A 22,635-nucleotide genomic window follows, 5' to 3' on the forward strand; every position below is an offset into this window, starting at 1 on the left:
TTTCTTAAATGTACTGATAAACAGTAATTACGCTTCAGTGCTTGATAAGTAATGTTCTAAAAACATAAAACTGTGTATTTTCAAAATAAGGAATTATTTATCTTTCTGGTTCATTATGATAAAAGAATTTTTCCCCAAAATATTTTCTATGAAAAATCCATGGAATTCGACCAAACCAAACAGTTCTGGAAAAATGTGAAGTAGTCATGGTTATTAAGACACTATGAGCATTGTATAACATTTTCTAAACGTCATCTTCAACAAAGCAATTCAAAACTCATACAACTGACCTTTGGAACTGGTTTGGAGAATCCTACTCTTTGTTTCTTGCATGGGGAATTGTACTGAAGAATGTATTAGTTAACATTAAATCCCAAATTTTCATGTGACATAGGATAAGAAATGAACATAGAAATGGTGCCTTCTTTCTTAATTCAGCTTTCTGAGAATTACCACCCTGCTACCTCTCACTCATCCACACTTTTCTTTTTTATTCTTATGGAGGAATGCTTCTTACAAATGTGACTGATTTTGCTAAGAAACCATTATTAACACTATTAATACTAAATGAATGTGTTAATCCTAGGTAGTATCGAGCTAATATACTAATAGCTAATCCTAATGGCTTAGATTAATTTATTAGGTAGTCAAAAGACTTCATTTATCACAGAAATTCATACTGACCATAATATGTGCATGACTCATTTTTACCCTATGAAGAACTTAACTCATTATAATAAATTAAGCATATTGATTATCTATGCAGATGAATATAAAGATCCAAGTTATGTTACTGTCTAAGCAACTATTTCTTTACAGTTCCCAAATAATGAGTATAGATAACAAATAGCATACACCTGTGTTTTACTTGAGGTACTGGGAGAATCTGACTTATTCTAGAACTGTCATGTATAGTGACAACGTATATGAAGTATGTAATCCACAACAAATACTAATATTGGGTGGGTCAAAAGGTTTGTTCTGTCTTTTGGGTAAGATGGCTCTAGTATGGAGAAGGTGCTGCGACTGATTGAACGTGTCAAAAGTGGTTTGTGAAGTTTCGTGCTGGAGATTTCTTGCTGGATGATGTTCCACAGTCGGGTAGACCAGTTGAAGTTGATAAGGATCAAATTGAAACAATAACTGAGAATCAACATTATACCATGCGGGAGATAGCCGACATAACCAAATCAAGCTTTGAAAGTCATCTGCACCAGCTTAGTTATGAGAATCGCTTTGATGCTTGGGTTCCACATAAGTTAAGCAAAAAAACCTTCTTGACCATGTTTCCACATGTGATTCTCTACTGAAACGTTATGAAAATGTTCCATTTTTAAAACAAACTGTGATGGGCAAAAAAAGTGGACACTGTACAACAATGTGGAATGGAAGAGATCATGGGGTAAGTGAAATGAAGCACCACCAACCACACCAAAGGTTGGTCTTCATCCAAAGTAGGTGATGCTGTGTATATGGTGTGATTGGAAGGGAATCTTCTATTATGAGCTCCTTACAGAAAACCAAACAATTAATTCCAACAAGTACTGCTCCCAATTAGACCAACTGAAAGCGGCACTCGATGAAAAGCGTCCAGAATTAGTGAATATAAAATGCATAATCTTCCATCAGGATAACGCAAGACCTCATGTTTCTTTGATGACCAGGCAAAAACAGTTACAGGTTGTCTGGGAAGTTATGATTTGTTCACCGTATTCCAGACATTACCCCTTCGGATTTCCATTTATTTCAGTCTTTAAAAATTCTCTTAATGGGAAAATTTCAATTTCCTGGAAGACTGTAAAAGGCACCTGGAACAGTTCTTTGCTCAAAAAGATAAAAAAGTTTTGGGAAAATGGAATTTAAAGTTGCCTGAAAAATGGCAGAAGGTAGTGGAACAAAAAGGTGAATACGTCGTTCAATAAAGTTCTTGGTGAAAATGAAAAATGTGTCTTTTATTTTTACTTAAAAAACTGAAGGCACTTTTTGGCCCATCCAATATATTCTCAAAGAAGCTTAGTTTTCCAATTATGTACCATTCATTATATCCTGACAGTTTCTACTGACTTTTTTGTTTCAGAAGTTATTAAATCTTTGGAAAAATCTCAGTTAAACTGAACTATTATATATAAATCAAAACTAATGTCAGAGTTCCTGTTATGAGCTATCTAGTCATCTTTTGCAGGAGTAAGCAGCAAAAAGGAGTTTGGAAATTTTCTTCTGTTCTTTTCCGTCACCCACACACACCCTCCCCCATACACACACAAACACAAACACACAGAGAACATGCATAAAGAAACGCAGAACAAACACATGGAGAACATGCACCAACACACAAACTAACACACATACTCAAGTGATCTGGAAAAAAACCAAAACAACAACAAAGAAAAAAACACTTATGAAATTGAGGGAAGATACTTTTAAACCTAAAAGAGTTTGTAGGACAACTCAAGGATAAACATGAAGATATGTTTAAAACTTGTAAAATAAGAGAAAACATTGAGCAAAGCTACCTGCACTAAGGAACACTTCTGGCTTCTGAAACTAAGGATGCTGTTTTGCAGATGCCCTGATTCCCCAGTGTCTACAGTCTAACCAACCATCCTCTCACTCTGCCCCCTGAAATGACCCTCATGACCTGTGACAAATGTGTAAGACTATGTCACCTTTAAGCTGGGTGGGCTGGCATCTACACAACAAGAAGAGAGAAACTAAGACCCCTGTCACCTTTCTGATTCTTCCAGTCCCCAAGGACTCGTTCATCTCAGACACCGGGCAACATAAGTGTTACCTGCCCAGTATATGATACAAGCTCCTTAAATTTAAACCCTGACGCGAACTGCTTTGGCATCTCACACAATGTTTAGCCCAAGCTTTTTATCTGTGGAATAAAAACAGTATCCAGGGATTTGGAGATGAGTCTCCTTGAGTCTGGATAACTCAGCTCACCTCCCATTAGCCTGAGATAATTACACGACACCACACTTCTCACCGTGTTGTGTGGACGCAGTCTGCTGAACATCCCTGCCCTGAGAAAGAGGAGCAAATACGCGGATTTTATAATTTTAACCTTCCGATTTGACCAGCAGTGGGACGAAAGCAAAAGCCTGTATTCAAATACACATCTTGCAACACTGAAAACTGCTAAAATTTGGAGGAGAGAAAAGATATTAAACACTACAAGATGGAAAATACTGAAGAGATATACTCACTTTGCTCGCAACAGATCCTGATCTTTAAGGGCTGAACCTTGAAGGTAGATGACTCTTTGTGACCACATCGGAATCTGTAGGACCCTTCGGACCTGCACATCCATTTCAGTAGGACACAAAATCACCACATAATAATCCTACTCAAAACAAAGGGGGCCATGGGTTAGAGACAATAATGCTTTGTTTTATACTACGTAGGTAAATAGAATATCTAAGAACATTTCAAAATATGATAAAGTAGAAATTAACTCTTACTAACAAATAAAAGTTTGATTTAAAACCTAGTGTCAAATAAAATGATTCAGTAATAAACATAACAGACATATACACATCTCATAAGTCAATATATTAATCCTGAACTTTTTCAATTTTATTAGTACCAGGAAGGGAAGGTAATCGCTGCTTATACTCAGCACAGATTTTCCAGTCTATGAAGTTTTCAGTTACGACTTCAGGCTGATTCTAAAAGATAAATTGCATACCAGCCAGAAGTCCTAAGGATCAATACATACTTCGAATTGTTACTTTTAGAATAAAAACTGTGATAGTGATTTGTATCATTTGGTAATATTATTATGAACTGATAATATTGAAAATATTCTGATGAATATCTGAATGGAAAAAGATTCACAAAAATATTGATAATACTGACAAAGTAACTTAAATTTAAAAGTTTGAGATCAAAATATTTCAAAATAATGGTCTTTTGGAGAAAATAAAAAACAATCTGTAAGAATTTAAAATCTATAAGAATTTAAAATAATTTATCTATAAGAATTCAAATTCTCTGGTAAATATTCACCATTTTAGCACTTTAATATATATCTAATAGGAATTTTTGGAGTTCTAAGAATTCTCCATATTGATATTAGACAAAATAAATTACTAGGGATCAAAATTTGGAAGGATCGAATTTTCCCCCAAATAGATTTTCTTTGTGGGTTTTAATAAGCATCTGAAATTATTTAATGTGAATAATAAAAAACCTAACCATTAAATATGGAATTCCTGCAAAAAAGGAAAAATAATTTATGCAAAAACAGAAGAATATATTATATTAGTATCACTTCTAAATTAATTTTTTAATCCAAAAAATAGTATTTTAAAAGTTCTCTAAAATATTCGAGAAAAAAATCTCTTTAAGGGAGAGATAATTGATGTACTCAGCACTGTCTTGATCTCAGGCTTATCCAAACTCTTGCCACAAATTTATTGGGAAAACACAAGAAATTCAAGTAGCTCTTTGCTGTTTGGACTAGATTAAGTGCCTTGAGCAGCAAAGGAGATGACCTAAGTCTACACTGACCCAGAACCATGGCAAGTGGAAGAAGTATCTGAGGAGTTTGTCTGCATAGACAGAAGAAGAGATTTTTTCTGAATTTATCATCTCAATCAGCAAGTTATTTCCCAAATTTTGGTCATTTTTTGTTACTATAAATAAGACCTACTTTCACTCCAGGAAACAAAAGGAAAAATGAAACTTCCAGACTTCCACATTTCTATCAGCAACACTTGATAAATTTCTGAAATATTCAAGTAAGCAGATGATATTGAAATGATTCTTTCATTGTTTTATTATATTTTATGTTAAATTTCAATGTTTCATAAAAATATCATTTATGCATTACCCAAGGGAGAAAAAAAAACAATCATTTTAATCAAAGAAAACCTTTCTTTGTAGCAGTAACATAATTCCATCTGTCTTTCAGTATAGATACAGAAGGAAACTTAACATACTGTGTATTCCTCCAGCATTTTTTCTATGTTCCTGGTTATATTTGTAGTTCTTCATTTTCTCTTTCTAAATTTGAGTGTATAAATAAAAATCCTCCAGAACACAGGCTGTACCATGATTAACTGACTTTGACAATGTTAGTAGGTATGATCTGTTTAAAGGTACCTGGAGTCTTGGATGAGCATAGAATTCATTCAGAAAGTCCATGAGTAAGTCAATCTTCAGTGAGCTGACACACAGAACAACGTGCTTTTCAGTCTGTGCTCTGTGTCGACTATAGTTTCCACCTGACTTTTGTCTCTCCATCCACAAATAGGCTAGCTGTTCAAACTGTAATGCATTTTCCACATGTGAATGAAAGACACGGGACATAACAATAAAAATAAAATTAAATGCAATACATCTGTTGTTTACTAAGTATGCTCAATTTCTTAGATGAAAGTCTTTGAGATGCAAAGGATCAGTGTTCCCTTCAATAAGAGGCTCTTCACAGGATGGCTGCAGAGCTTGCTAATGCCTCCCAGGGCCTTCAGGTCTTCAGGAAACACAGTAATATGATTTTCCTATTGTATCATAGCAGGGCACTAAGAGGCCCGTGCCTCTGTTCTGTCCAGTAGGGTATGCAGCTATATATGTCATGCACTGAGTCAAAGAGAAAAGCCTCACTTTTTTTCTCCCACATTCTTATATCAACTTCAGCCCACATCTCCTGCAAGGGGAGATACCCTTACCACAAATGAAAGGTCACATTTTAGTTATTTAGTAGTTGGTATCTAAGGGTTGTGGAGTGTATAGGGGAGGGGTGTCATTAAGGATGACATGTATGATTGGATAGGAATGGGAAGATCATTTTTATACCTATGTAAAGTATATTTCAATACACTGTGGCCAATGGTTCTGTAATGGAACATGCAAGTTTGATTTGTATTGGCCACATCCTGTTTCTGACCTGCCCACCCATGGACACCCAGAGTTCATTGTAGGAAAAAGTTGAAGATTGCCTCTATGTATCTTTAGTCTCATTTTATATCTCTGTCCCTTTGCTATCTCCTTATCCATTCTCCAAAATGCTACATGATAGCTATGTGTCATCTTCAGATTTTGTTTTAGTTGACCATCATATGGAAACAATTTTTATTCATTACAACACATGGCTTTTAGATGTATTTTCAAGAATCAAGAGAAATCAACACTTTGCAAGTATATTTCCTTGAGCTATCATTCTATAATTTAAAAATATACTATCCTACAATCCTATAATTAACATAAATATTCTACATTTGAAAGAAAGCACCTTGAAGAATTGAAATGAAACGTGAGCTATCAATAGTGACTGGAGGGAAAAAAAAACTCAATGTTTCTAATACAATGCAAAAAAGGCATTTTTGATACAATTGTAATTAATTGGATGGAATAATAGCAGGTGTTAATATATTATTGTTAGATTAACAAGCCACCATGCAATTTTTATTAAATGTGGAAGATTTGATTTCATAAGACTTTGCAGGTTCCTATAAAATTTAACATGGTTGTGTTTACCTGTATGGGGAGAACCACGAGAGCAACACAGATCATGGCAACAACAAAAAGCTTGGACGACCATGTTTCTGGAGTGACATCCCCAAAGCCCACAGTAGAAAACGTCACAATGCAGAAATAAAGGGAGTCGAAGAGATTCAGCTTCTTTCCTATTCGTTCCAGATGTTGGATTCCACAAATGCTAAAGAAACACATGTGTATTACAATTAAAACTTTCAAATTAGGCACACTGCTTCTCATCATGACTCTCTTGAAAACCAAAGTGCATTTCATAAAGCCACTTAATAGGATCTTATATTGAACAATATGTTGGTTGAGGAAATATAATTTTTAAGCTTTTTTTTCTACATCAAACAGATATAGTCTTATTTTCATTAGTAGCCAAAAATTGTAGCCAAAATATCACAAAGTATATCTGAATAGCATGTAAAATAAATTGACTGAATTTCATCGGTGACTTACACAAACATTTTGAATGCATATCAAGGAAACATAGACACCAGAATTCACTAGATCTATTCCCCATCAAAATAGCAATTGTCAGAGGGTGGTGGTGGGATGAATTGGGAGATTGGGACTGACATATATACACTAATATGTTTGAAATAGATAACTAATAAGAACCTGCTGTATAAAAAAATAAATTAAAAAAATCAAAAGAAAATAGCAATAGTCAGTAGTCTTTTTTTTTTAACAGAGAGACGTTTTTCAGTATATATATGTGGTATAGATATACGTGTATATATTCCGTGTGTGTGTGTTCCATACACAGCCATCCTTCAGTATCCCCTGGGGTCTGGTTCCAGGATCCCCACAGATACCAAAATCCACAGATGCTCAAGTCCCTTGTATAAAATGGCATAGTATTGATATTTGCATATAACCTATGCACATCATTCTGTATACTTTAAATCATCTCTAGATTACTTATAGTACCTAATACAATGTAAATGCTATAAAAATAGCTATAAATAAGTTGCAAAGTCTATGTAAATAGTTGCTTGTATGCGGCAAATTCAAGTTTTGTTTTTTGGAACTTTCCAGAAATTTTTTCCCAAATATTTTCAATCTGTGATTAGTTGAATCCATAAATGTGGAACTTGTGGATACAAAGGGACAACTGTATACAGGAAAGGCTTGAGGAGTTAACCATTGCAAGGTGCCCCTAAAAATGAGTCTCTAAGTAGATCGATTATCTGTACAAAGTTATTGATGATATGAAAGTAAGGGAACAGCATAGAAATTGTTATAAGATGTTCCCAAAGTAGAATTGTTAAAATAGCATTAGAAATAGCACTGCTACTAGCTAAAAAAAAGTAAGGCTACGAAACATGCATATATGTGCAATGTTGGAGGGAAATGAGATTTGCAACATAAAAATCGGCAATAAAAAGGAATCTAGTATTGACGCATGTTAAAATATGAACAAGCCAAAAAAAGAGTGAAAGAAGCCCGATGTAAAAGACTACATATTGTATGATTCTTTTTATATGAAATGTCCAGAAAAGACACAGAAAGCATATTAATGGTTGCTTGGGGCTGATGGTAGGAATGGGGTGATGAAAATGTTCTAAAACTGGACTGTGGTGATGATTGCAGAGCTTTGTAAATATACTAAAAATGATTGACTTTTACACTTAACGTGAATGAATTTTATGGTATGTAAATTATACCCTTATAAAGCTGTCATAAAAAATCCCTGTATGCTTCTGGATACTCTTTGTAACTTCTATACAGAACAAGCAGACACAGCTTGATTATGATGACCAAGAAGATGTGCTATTCAATGTTTAAACGACAGAAATTCCTTTTCCAGCCTTTTAAGATATCTATGTATTTGTCTAAGTTACAATTCATAAATATTCAATTATCTTAAATCTTTTTAAGGCAGAGTATAAGCCACTGGATAGTTCAGAAGGTGGGTAGGCACAAAGGTAGATAAACCAAGGGACAGAAGAGAAACAGTAGGGTATGTGTCATCATTTTTCTTCTGAGGCAGGAACTGTTCTGTTCTTTTTCTGATTTCTTAACTGCAGGTCTCCAGAACATTTCAGTAAAATTTCATTTGTTCTATGTTCAGAAATTTTGTGCAAGCTGCCTGCCAGGTCATAATAGTTGACTCATGTCAGTTTATTTTATCAGCTGCCTCTATGCAATATACCAGCCAAGCTAATTCTAAGACTATTCAGATGGAGCCTTCATACAACCAAAGAGAACAGCTGTTTGATAACAATAGACCTTTCTGTGGAATATGTTTTTTACTTTATTTAAAATAATTTATATTTGAGAATGTAAACAACTTCACATCACTTTTACACTTCAGTAGGAAATAGAATGAGGAAAAATATAATTTATATACTTTTAAGAATTCAAATGTTACTGAAGGGCTTACTATATTTTGCATAACTACACATTAAAAGCAAATCTCTGTTTATAGATAAAATGTACATTTCCTAATTCAGACATGTGTTACCATGACCAGAACTACAAGAAAAAATCTCCTGCTTCGCTTCCTGGTCTTCAGTTTGTCCTTCTTTTAATGTGACCCACTCATAAAGGCCATATTCCTATTCTTTAAACACAGCTTGGATATATCAATCTCAGGTTCAAAAAAGCAACTGGATTCTCACTGTTGAAGAACACTTTCTAATTTGTGGTGTGACATATTATTATAATAGCTGCCAATAAATCAATTCTTATGTTCATTCTCCTTTGCAACATGATATTGCTGTACTTCCCACTAAGGTGTACAATCTGTCTCTCCTTGACCTTGAATTTAAGCTGGCCTATTGACTTGTTTTGACCAATAGGGTATTGTGGAAGTGATGCTGTGTGAGTTGTATAAGCCTAGACCTTAGGGGACAATGAAGCTCTTGTTCTAACTTTCTTGGAAGTGTAAGACCAAGACTTCCAGGTCTTGGAAGTTCTGAAGACACTGAAGTTCTTGTTCTCACTTATGGTGCTGTGCAGCAGCCCCATATAGTCAACTGGAGGATGAGGGGCCATGCAGAGGAAAACAAGGATGTCCCAGCTGCCAGCCAGCACAAACAGCTGCACTGCAGAGAGACGCCGTCTTGGACTCACCAGCACCTGTGAAGCTGTCATGTGACTGAAGCCGAAAGAGTAATCACAGGTGAGAACAGCAGAAAAACTGCCCCAGGCACCCATCACAGAACTGTGAGAAACTACGAAGTTTTGGGTTTGGCAGTGGCTTGCTATTTAGCAATAGATACGTGGTGCATATAGGATTAACTAGAATCCAGGGGCTTCCCTGGTGGTGCAGTGGTTAAGAATCCACCTGCCAATGCAGGGGACATGGGTTCAAGCCCTGGTCTGGGAAGATCCTACATGCTGCAGACCAATTAAGCCCGCGAGCCACAACTACTGAGCCCACGTGCCACAACTACTGAAGCCAGAGCGCCTAGAGCCCGTGCTCCACAACAAAAGAAGCCACCGCAACGAGAAGCCCGCCCACAGCAACAAAGAGTGGCCCTGCTCACCGCAGTGAGAGAAAACCCACACGCAGCAACGGAGAGCCAACCCAGCCAAAACTAAATAAATAAAATAAATTTATAAAATAAAAATGAAATAAAATAAGGTGCCTCTAGTAAAGTGAAATAAGGTGAAAATAAGGTGAAAAAGTAGCAGAACTAATTAATAATCATTTGATAAATCTTTGCAAAGCTTTGTAAGAAAAAAGAATTAACTAGAATTCAAAACCTGGATCTAACCTGTTTTTTCTTCAATGTTTCTCTCACTTATCTCCCCTTTACTTGTTATTTGGACAGTTTGCTTATCATAATATATATAACCCATGCCCCAATGTATACATTTTGCCCAATCTGTTTCTTTCAACTGAAAATCCTCTTTCTCCAATACCTACAAGAATTCCCATTTTTTGAAACCCTAGCTCAAATATGACCTCCCTCATGAAGACTTCTTTGTATCCCAAGCTACAGTGTTTCTGATGAATTTCTAAAGTATATGAGTTCATGTCTTAGATAGCTACACATTTACAAATATGTATATATATATATATATATTTAGTGTTAAATATTTATCAACCCTACTCAACTATTATCAACCTCGATGACAGTATTTATACTTTATAATTTTCCTACAACACTTAGAACAAAGTGCATAGCAGCTATCCAGTAACTAACTGCTAAATGAACAAAAGAACACTTAATTAAACCCTGCTCAAATCATATATACAAACAAACTCCAAAAAATAGTTCATGCATGATTCAGTTTTTTATTACAGAATAACAAACTCCCCCAAACTTAGTGGTTTAAAAAAGTAACAATTTGGGCTTCCCTGGTGGCGCAGTGGTTGCGAGTCCGCCTGCCGATGCAGGGGACGCGGGTTCGTGCCCTGGTCTGGGAAGATCCCACATGCCGCGGAGCGGCTGGGCCCGTGAGCCATGGCCGCTGAGCCTGCGCGTCCGGAGCCTGTGCTCCGCAACGGGAGAGGCCACAGCAGTGAGAAGCCGGCGTACCGCAAACAAAACAAAACAAAACAAAACAAAACAAAAAAGTAACAATTTATCATCTCACATGGTTCAGTGGGAAGCTCCTCTGGTTTTCTTGGGCTCGCACCTGCAGCTGTGTTCAGCTAGAAGCCTGGCTGAATTGAAGGCCTAGGATGGTCCCACCATTGGGGTCTATGGTCAGGGTTCCTTGTTGGCTGTGGCGCCTAGTTTCTCTCCATGAGACTCTCAGCCTCCAATCAACTCAACCAGCTTCCTTTTTGGCATGGCAGCTGCAAGCCCTCTGAAGACCTAGCTTTGATCTGCCCATTCTACTTGCCAAAGAAAGTCACAAGATCATTCCAGGTTGAAGGTGTGTGGAAACAGACTCCATCTCTTCATGAGAGGAACCACAAAATATTATGGCTATGCTTTCCATCTACCAAACTGTATAAATGATAATACCTATCACAACCTATGTAAATCTTCATAAATTTTGCTGAATAAACCATATTACAAGGTATTTAATTTCCTTGATATGGTTGTAGTTAAATCTATACTTACAATCATTTTTTATAACCCTTATGTAACATTCCATTTACTTGACCTGGGAAAATCATGTGAGCCTTTCACTTATTTGTTAATATTACACTTACACTTAAAGGACTTGGTATACCTTAATGCTCTCTAAATTGATATGAAAATGAAGACCTCTAAAATGATAAGAAAATGAAACAGTTGTTGCATGTTTGGTATAATTATACAAAAGCAAAATCAACTTTTTAAAAAAAGACTAATAAAGATGAATACACTGAATTACTTTTAGAGTTTTCCTCTGATTTTGAATAGGCTCATCTGCTGGGTTCTCTTAGGGGCTCATTAAATGCGTCACTGCTTAGGTTCATGAGTAACAATGTCACTACAGGTTTTAAAACATTGATGTCAACATATGATCTTCTAAGTCAATAAATATTTTTGTAATAAATAAATGACTTTTGTTCCTTCTTCCCAAGAGAAAATGAGGCAGAGGATACTTAAATATGTAGCCCAGGAACACAATAATCCTTTTAAATTATAGGTCAAATCTTGTTCCCTCTCTGTTTATAACTCTCAATGCCCTTCTTTCACATTCAGAATAAAATCCCAAACACCTGGCTCTTCTCTGACCTCATCTTCCGAGATCACCCCGAATTCACTGTCCTGCAGCCACTCAGCCTCACTGCAGTCAAGCATCAACCAGCTCCTCTCAATGCCTTCCCTTTATTTCTAATCGACATCTCAAAGTTAACGTGTCCAAATGGAATCCTAAACTTCCTCTCTAAATTTGCTCCTCCCAAACTCTTCATCATCGGATGGTGGCAAATAGAGCTTTCTTGAGCCAAAATCCCGGAAACATCGGGAACTTTTTTTTTTCTTTTTTTATAACAACCCATATCCAATCTTTTAGCAAACTCCACTGCTTCTAACTTCAAAATATAACCAGACTCCACAATCACTACTCACCATTTATACTGCCACCACAATGATCCCTGCCATCAGTTTCTCTTCCCTCCACTGCAGTAAACATCCCCACCCTTTTTCCAACAGCTTATAGTCAACCCATCAGCCAGAGCTGCCCTATGACAACATGAGTCAAGCCATGCTATTTCTCTACTTAAAGCCCTGAGAGGGCTCCTTATTTCTCTTAGACTAAAAGCTAACAATCGTTCATTTGTCTCCAGCGCACTCCTCTATCCGACCCTTCCCTATGCTTTCTGGACTAATTTTCTACTATCCTCCCTGTGGTTTGCTCTGCCCGAGCTTCACTGGCATTCTTGCTTTCTGACCAACATGACAGGCATGGTCCAGACTCAGGGTCTTGTCATGGACTGCTCTCTCTGGCTGGACCCTATTGCCGAGATATTGTCATGGTTATCTCCTCACATCCTTCAAGTCTTTACTTCTATCCTGACTATCATATGTACTCCAAGTCTTTCTTATCCTGCATCATTAAAATATATATATAATAGTTTTAGTCATTTTCTGGGTTTGATGCCCATTGTCCATAAACCTCTATAAGAATGGAGTCTATTAGGACAGAGTCACGTGGTTTCTTCATCTATGTTGCCTGAGCACCTATATTACTGCCAAGAACATAATGATGTGTATTAATATTTCCTGAATGAATGAGGGTCTGAATGTAAAATACACAGATCTCTGTTGCCCACATTTAAATCACCTAGCTATTTAGCCTGTTTAGATATAAACTAAATACAATTCATTAAAGAAAGAGCACATAAAAAAAGTTTATCTCACCACTGCCTTAATGGTGGAATCTAATACAACTAAGAGGCAAGGCTAAATACTTCTTTGTCAAAAGAGGCAAATGATTTTCCCACCAACTTTTGAAATATTCGAGTACTTATAAACAAGTAAATTAGGTTTTATTTCCCTTAGTAATTCACTTTTGTAACCCCACCATTTGTTTAGTTAGCACTACTTAATATGATAAATACAAAATTTGGAAATTTAAAATGCATTGACTTACTTATTGAAACCCATTCTGCTTGGATAATAGGCAAGCAAATTGTATAACTAAAAATTTGTCTTTTTATAAAATCAAATTTAATATTCAAATATAAAACTTGTATTTATTTAGTCTTGTTAACATTCTAAACTTTCTGTCACTAACATATTTAAAAGCAGTTTGAATTACTGAATTAAACTGACTATATTTCACGATTTACTAATCAAAAGTTTTACCCAAAATCCCATTCATGTTAGTGAGTGAATCTTGCATACATTAATACTAAGTTCAGTCAATCAGGTTAGTTACATAGCTATCATAATAACAAAAGTATCCAGCTTATGTTTTATGGAAGAAAAAAATTACTCTCAAACATTAGAGAGAGATTTGCCTACAATAACTTTATGATCTTGACTTCGTTGTTCGGATTCACTTTACATGAACTTCTGCAACTATTTCCCATATGTTCTCTTGTATTTATGTAAAGAATCACATTATTTGAAGGGTAGAAAGAGTTTAGAAGGGAATTCTGCAGAATTTGCACTAACATCAAATTCTAAGATAGGATCTTCACATTATTTAAACAAAAAATTCTTTCAAACCTCCTCTAGAATTATAAAAATTAGATTTTAAAAGTATTTTGAAAATTTCTTGTTGCATGTTTTTATTTTACAAAAGTAAATACTAACACGTGGGGAAGCTTAATAAAAAGGCAGAGACCAGACTACTCTGATCACATTATATGGACACAGCATCACTTTCTGATACTAGTTATAGAGCATCTACAGGCAACACGTGGAGAATGTTAAGAATATCTGCCAACTTATTACATACCATTTTGGTTATAGGTGACACAACTAGGAATGTTTTAAAGAAATATGAAAACTTATATTACTCTTCTATGTCAATCATTCAAGTAAAAATATTTTAATATTGTTCATATAAATTATCTTTCTAAACAATATGAAGGAACGTAAAAAGTGCACTTTCAGGAGAGATAGATACACAGATAGTTTACTGTTACTTTATTATATAATTCTGGAGGCTAAGACAGTTTTAGCATTGAAATATCCTTTTATTTTTCTATGCATAAATATTAATATTTCATTTATACGTTAGCTATTTTTCCTAGCAGTGTGAATGCTACAATGTGCTGTATAAGGTTTTGAAGCTATTCAGTGATTATAATCCATTTTAATATAGATTGTTATCTTATTTAATTCACAGATGTCTTTCGAGCCATTATTAAATGAAAACTGCCTCTTCTCCCTGATCATAATTGATGAAGTTCAGTTAATTATTATTTTGTCTCTGTACCCAGAAGTGCTTTTAATGATGGCACAGATTTTCTGATAAACTAAATCCAAGAATATGCTCAAATACAGCACATTCATAATCAAAATATCCTATTTTGCCTCCTTATAAAAGAGATACATCTGTTCAGTCAGTCAAAGCCCAAGGTAAACCATTCAAATTATATGCTGAAATGAAAGTAGCAGTGGGATTTAATAATATAGAATTAAAAAATAAATAATCATGCTGGTGGATATTAGTAAATACTCTGTTACCTTCAAATTTTCTAGTAATCAAATTTAATGTTGTTTTGTGACTGGGCCATAATATTTAAGAAAAAAAAGGTCACTTAAATGCTTAATTTTAATGGATACCTAATTGTAACCAAATTTTTGTTTATTATCATGTATCCTCTGCCTAAACATTTGAAATTAAATAATTTACTACAATTTAAGATATAAAAATAAACCAATATCACACCATGTTCTACTTGCATTTTTCTTTCTTTAATGTACATACAAGTTACTCAGATTCACTTGTAGTGAGTGACTTTGAAATGGGAAGTTGCAAATGAATATATTTTTCTTATAATTTCTCTACTGTAAAAATACCTATCAATTTTAAATTTAAAAATGATTTCTATAAAACCAGTAAGTGCTATAATATTTTAATCAAATGTTTAAAATGGAAAACGTGTGAGCTAATATCATAAAGGTAAGTCATGTTTATTGATACAAATACACTTATTGATGGTTTACTAGTGCCAGGCACTGAGCTGTATGTTAGAGATGCAGATACATGACATCTTAGTCTACACAAAAACAGTTTCTAAAATCTAAAGTGAATGATTTTGCCCTCAATTTTATAACACTAATTACTACTAGCAATAACACCATAAATTAATAATCAAACATTTAATTCATAACTTGATTAATACTAACATAGGGAAACTACTTAAGCTTTTTAAATATCATGCTCCTCAACTGAAAAGTAAATGTAATCATGTTAACTTCTTCATTTGGTTATTATGAGAATTAAGTGGTCTAATGCTCAGTGAAATGCCTGACACCTAAGAACCTTCAATGAATTCATTAGTAATTTTGTTATTTATATGACAGCCCCAGCATAAAATAAAAAGAAACACAAAAATGAGTCAAATATAAGGATCCAATATCTCCACATAAGTGTTAAAAAGCCCTCTCCACTTGACAAAAAGCTAAATGTACTATTAGCAAGAGAGTCAGGGACTGTGGAGGAAGAGAAGGGCAATGAGAGAACAGCCTGTCTGTTCTCTTTGCTGTGGGTTAGCTAACAGAGTTGTTAGCAGCAGAAAACCACCCATGGATTAATGAATATCTGTAATCGTGTCCAATCTTTTCTCCGCCCTGTAACCCTTAACTGCTAGGGGAAGTGGAAACATGGGCAAGTGTGGAGGGCTCTAAAAAGAAGAGTTAGGCAATTTGCAAGCTAAACCTATAATCTTTAACTATTTAGAAAGATGGTCATGCTGATATTAGTTGACCTTTGGAGGGTTCACTGTCGTCATTTACAGAAAGAGACAACTAATTCTTGGTAATGCAGTAAGGGAAAAAAAAAAAGTTAGGTGTTATTTCTGGGCCAAAATGTCAATATCAGGCTAGTGACTTGTTTTAAAAAGGAATACTTATTTTAAAAAAGGACTACTTATCCCTGAGATTGCTTAAATGAAATAATTTCTATTGTGATTATATAAAAGACTGTACATATGTATATTATATATGTATCTATTTTTAAAATTCACTATATAATGATAAGCATATCATTATATGGTAATATTTTAAGATTTAAATGTTAAAATCATAATATTTTGAAAAAAGTACAATTTTCTCTTTTTACATAATTTAACATATTAACCCATACTCAAGGCTATCATTTAAATATGTATTTAACTTTATACAACTTATGAATTTTCTATCTTATGAAGATTAAATATACCTAGTTTTTGAAATTCTATGCATTTTGAGAAGCAGAGTATTCCTGCCATTCACGTCTTTTTATTTTTTTTTCATAATTGTGGTCAGTATTCACAATACTGGGCTTAAACTGGAATTTCAAAAGTCTTCCACATAGCCATTTCTGCCTTAATGAAATTTTGTTTTATATGAATACTCACTTGTGACAATGTCTATTTTAAAGATCATTGTCACAGAATAAAAACCCTTGAGGAATTTTATAGCAAGCACTTTGGAAAGTTTTTTTTTTTTTTAAATCAAGTGGACATGCATTTAAACTATGCAGATTGGAGGACGAAATGCCAACTAGTCAAATATGTCTTTAAATACCAACTCAGAACTTGATTACCACAAACATGCACCAGAAACAGAGAAATGTCCTCGAAATTTCATATCATCCAATACTTCCACAATCAATAAGGACAAAGACTGACTATATGACTGGAACCATATAAACAAACACAGCCCATGAATGATACAATGTTTTCTTTGGTTTTCAACCAATATTTGTTGTTTTTCAACATGACCTATAGATATCAAGGAATAAAGGCAACAGATAATATTGGCATAAGAAAAGAAACAGTAGGAAAAAATTTGCAGATGGAGAGGGATATAAATTATTTTATTTTGGGATATGTTGAATTTATCATTCCTGTAAAATATTATGTCCAATTCATTATAATAAAGTAATTTATTAATATATACCTATTAGAAGCCATACCTATACTCCTTGGGTAAATCTTACCTGATGGTAATTTTTTTACAGTTCTAATATTTTCAATTCCAAAAAAACAGTAATATGCACTTGTTATTACAAGACAAATAACGAAGATATAAATAAGAATTAATATCATTCCACCTCTTTCTATCCATGAGGTAGTAATATTTAGTACATACCCTTTTGCTTGTTTGGTATTGTGTTTTGTTTGCTTTTGTCCTTAATGTAAATGCACTTTTGATGTGAGTTTGGCAATTTATTACTATAGGATTTTTATATCTATCTTTTTAAAGTGATCTTGAGTTACAGTTTTATATCCCAACCCATGTTCCCTGAAAAGCCAGTTTGCTGACCAGACATAAGGGTCTACAGTCAAATACATCTGGCAACTCTGAGTTAAGTATATTTTATCTAGCAAAGGATTTTTCAGATCCCTTTAATGAGTTAATGTTGATCATGAATCTCTGAGAATAGAATACTTTTCATAGGATTAATCAAACATATCTGCCAAAGTTCTTACTTTTGATAGAGTATCTTGAAGTAGGAGGGTTTTATGAACTAAAATATGAGAACATCAGCCCATAATTTGTGCTCTGAGTATTTTAGAATAACTGTTTAGCTTAATCATTAAATGATTTGGGTAACTTTGTACCTTTGTCCATGTCCTGAATTACACCACCCTGGATTTACTGTTCCTTGAGGAAGTTTAACAATGAAACATTCCGTCCCTGGAGTTTTTTGTTCTGTTTTGTTTTTTGTCTTTTTAATTGAGATCAAAAGATATAATTTTAAAATGCAACATTTTAAAGGCGTTCCATCTCTACCCTTAATCTCAATTTAATACTATTTAAAAACCCATAAATATGCATTTTGGAATGACCTACCATTCCTTCCATAGATCCACAAAAATCAATATGCCTCATCATAATTCCTTGGTCTTTACTGACTTCCTACAAAACTGAACTTTGAGCTCATATGACAAAGGACAGTTTATAAATACAGGCCCACAGCAGCCGTACTGAGTGCTGGATATACATAGAAGAGTCCTCTCTTCCTGCTCACAAAGAAGCTAAGAGAATAGGACAAATATTTTCATAAGCACTGTAATTGTTTAGATGTGGATCGCCAAATTGAGCATGTTATATGAAAAACAAGACTCCAAATTTTATCTCATTAAAAAAATTATAAATTCTCCTTTTTTGTTAACTGAAATAGTGTTAAATCTTAGGATAATTTTTTTAAGTATTCAAACACATGCAAAAATCATAATCACATTAATTAAAAAAGGATTAGGCTCCATTTTATACTAAATATATAAAGTGATGATATATATTATACCACACATTTAATTTCTAGTTTAACTTAGGAAAAAATAAAGGCTAATGTAAAGTATTTATTTCTTATGTCTCACTTTCACTAAATACTCTTCCATTTACAAATGCTAACATCTTAATTTATATATTTAAAATCTACTTTTTTTCTCTTTCACTCACTTAGTGAAAGAAGGATCACCAGGGTATGGGTTAGAAATTATGTAAGGCTATACGCTACATCAACCATAACAAAATGGTAAGTGTTCTTTCTTATATTAAATATTTCAATTAAGGAGATTCTACATTGTCCCTTACCAGTCCTACAGAATACATTTATTTTCACAAAATTACATTAAATTTCAGTTTATTACATTTCCTCTTTTCATCAATAATGACCTAAACAAAATAAAAGCATCTACTCAATAGTCGATGTAAATTACTCATAGGCTCATCAACCTATAGGCCATTACTAGTATATTGCACACAGATGGAAGTAGGATTTTTTTTGTTCATGGTAGAAAAGATGGAACTTATAATCACGTAGTGTTTTTTTCTATGTTCCTCAGGTTATATGTTGAGCATGTATTCATATTCATCCATAATTATTTATTTAAAAAATAGGTACTGTGTGTCAATGTAAAATGTAGTTTCTACTATAAATTGTGAAGGAAGTAGGCAAATAAAGAAACAAGGTAGTGGGATAAGAAAGATGATTAAACAGATTAAACTAAGTGAAAACAAGGAGACAAAATCATTATGGTTAAAGGTAATAAATAACATGGTATAGGCAAGAATCAAGTAAAATCAGGATGTTGTTCTTGAAAATCTCACTTTAGGAGACTCCAAAATTCAGAGATTAAACCCTTACTGGAAAAAATGGGGAACTGTATCACTAGCAGAAAGCTATTAAAATTATGTTCATACTTTAAAACAAAATAGCATGGATAAGACAGTAAATAAAGATGTGATACTTAATCATCTTATATTCTTGTTAATAAGGGAAACATTTTCTACTCCTTGCTTTCTGGAAAACTTTTAGGATTTTTCTCTCCTGAAGCTTCAATAAAGGCTTGTAATTTCATTTCCACTGTGTTGTAGACCATATGCACTTGAAAAGTTTTTACATTTATTTGTTCTCCTGTTTAGTGAGTGTTACTAAGTGTTGGTCTCAGTACCAGGTCCTGGGGGAGAAAATGGTATAGAAAAACTTGCAAGACTACTTCCTCAATGGGAGTTAGAGTGCAGTGGAAGAGATGGAAAATGATGACTAATGTAAATATATACAAATAACAAAGGAGAGCCCTCCGGTGATATGGTTTCCTATAATAATGGAATCCAACCTACTCAGGAGAGTCAGGATTCAATAAAAAAGTGATGTTTACATAAAAAGGTGAGTCTCTCCTTAGTCTGCAGAGAAGGCAGAGCATTTTAGGAAGGAGGGGGTGGTTAATCTGAAAGAGGAAGCAGGGGGATAAAAAGCAGAGCTTCTGAGCAGAAGAAAGATCAAGGATGTGAGATGAGAAAGAAAAGATGGGGGGAAACCCCGATGGTGCAGGAAATTTAGAACTTATTAAGGAGTTTTGTATTCATCCCACAACACATGGAAAATTTAACAAGCATTAAGCAAGTGGTGACACAATTGTATTTACATTTCCCAGCGCTCACTGCGGTGGCCACGAGATGAATGGTTTGGAAGGGAACCAGAGTGGACAACAGGAAAACCAGTTATAGGGCTGTTGCCATAAAGAGGTTATGACAGTTTAGATGAGACTGAGAGGGACAGAAGTGGAAAGATTTGCAGGATATTTTGGAGGTAAAGTGTATGGGATTTGTTTTATCATGTACTGTGTAACAGAACAGGAGGTGTGACGAATGACTCCATTCTTTGGGACTGTCCAAAAAATGGACAGTAGCTGCTATTTCAGACTTACAGACACTTTGGGGGAAGAAATAGCATAAGTTTGCTTTTGAACATATTTCATTTGAGGAATCTAAAGAGGAAATGGCACAGAAACGGCTAACTATAAAGGACATAATTAAAACCATAGACACTGGACCAAGACAATTTGGTCACCATTATTAGGTTCTTTCTGTTGCACATTTGTAACCTCCAATGAAAAGAGGAAAAGTTGTGGTGTCAGAATCTTTCCCTAACAACCTTGCTGCCAATCATTACACAATGAGAACAAGTCATAGACTGAATTCTGCCACATCAAACACACACGAATCCCTGTTCTGCAAGATCCAAGAGCTTCCTGTTCTCTTGTCTTTCTGTGCATAACAACAAATACATTGAAAGAAATGATCATACCAAAGAAAACCTGAAAATGTACTGAGGGCAGTTTCTGCTAATGGTCTGTGGGATCAGATGACAAAATGCTCGTAAGTAGGAACAGGTTTGAAAGGGTCTCTAGACCTAAGGCGCAACTTCCATAAAGGGTTAGGCTGCTGTGCTCACCAAATTCTTATAGTCCAGTTATGCAGGGGCAGAAATAACCAAAAAACACTTTCTTGCCAACTATATGTCTAGAAAACTATTTTTAATTCTCTTTATGTTAATTTGTAAAAATTCTGACACAGATATTGATGCTTTAAACTCTTGATACCTGACAATGAGTCCCTGATGAGAATCCTTCACACACTTCTTAAACATCCCTAGATTTTAACTTGTCTGGACACACGTATACCATGCTGTTCTGTGGTATCTATGTGATATTTATGGGATTACAGAAAATATAACTAAAATATATGATACATTCCTAGAAGAAAAATAAAAATAAAAAGGCTGAGCACTGACTGCTGAGAAAACACATCATTTAATGAAATGTTATAGAAGAGAATGAAGACATAAAAAGAGAGTGTATCTGTGAACGCACATATGGGGTGCATGTATGTGTGTCTCACATGCCCAATGCATTCTCATAACCCCCATGTACATGTAAGTTATTCGTCATGTAAATTTTTCTGACTTTAATATTGGGAAATATTAAATAATATTTAATATTAAAATATTGGAAATATTAAAGTCAATGACTTACGCTGGCTTTCTGAGTCCTACTGTGATATCAGAGATTCCTTCAAATATATTTTTGCTCCATTTCTAATAATAGAATAACAGAATAAAGTCAATAGCTCTAAGGATCATATTTCCTTTTTTCCTCATTTTTAAGGCTTAAATTTCAAAAACAAACATAAAGTATGATATCTATTCTTCTTTCTTCTTTACACTTTTTATTTCTAACCATAAGTTTACTTTAAAAGAGAAAAAAGAAGGTATTCTTGATAGGAAAACTTCACAATCAAGTCATGAACAGTTCAAAGTAAATTCTACTGGTTGCAAAGAACATAAAATGGAATCTTGCATAAAAACCTCAACTGTGAAAAGCATTGCTATAGTGCAATTGCCTACAGTATAGCCTTCAGACTAAGACAAATTAGGGAAGATAACGTCAGTGATGTAAGACAGGAAAAATTGTAAATTGCTTTCTATACAACACCGAAGAATTTATACTATACTAAAGACTCCAAAAGCACGAATGAAGAATTTTAAGCAAAAGAATGAATGATGTGATCAAATCAAATAGTGTCGAGCTCATTAATAAAGTCTGCTGATACTCTGAGTGGTTACTACTGCTCCAAGCAGTAACATTTACACTAGACTCTCAGTCTCCAGGCTGACAAATTACCTTTAAGACACTGCCCATGCAAATCACCCAAGTGAAGTTCTATCTGTGAGCAGAGGAAATAATGGTTACTAAATTCAGTCCTAAAGTTTTTTCTAGGTTTGAGCTCTTGCCTCTCTGCAATTTACTATTTTTTTGCTTGATTTTTTTTAAATTATCTTTTTCAGTTCTCAAAA

General features: G+C 34.3%; 1 protein-coding gene across 3 annotated transcripts in view; it reads right to left on the reverse strand.

The window, feature by feature from the left end:
* Positions 1 to 22,635, reverse strand: part of KCNT2 (potassium sodium-activated channel subfamily T member 2) — a gene marked incomplete at both ends in the record, with an annotated part of 353,426 nt that overhangs the window by 166,152 nt on the left and 164,639 nt on the right. For all 3 annotated transcript variants that reach the window (XM_079727058.1, XM_079727057.1, XM_079727056.1), the window contains 3 exons: positions 3,213 to 3,349; positions 5,113 to 5,277; positions 6,487 to 6,667. In XM_079727058.1, coding sequence (XP_079583184.1) covers positions 3,213 to 3,349; positions 5,113 to 5,277; positions 6,487 to 6,667 — 483 coding nt within the window. The remainder of the gene's footprint in view (positions 1 to 3,212; positions 3,350 to 5,112; positions 5,278 to 6,486; positions 6,668 to 22,635) is intronic.

The sequence above is a fragment of the Hyperoodon ampullatus genome (assembly GCF_949752795.1).
Source record: "Hyperoodon ampullatus genome assembly, chromosome: 2".
Classification (NCBI taxonomy): domain Eukaryota; kingdom Metazoa; phylum Chordata; class Mammalia; order Artiodactyla; family Ziphiidae; genus Hyperoodon; species Hyperoodon ampullatus.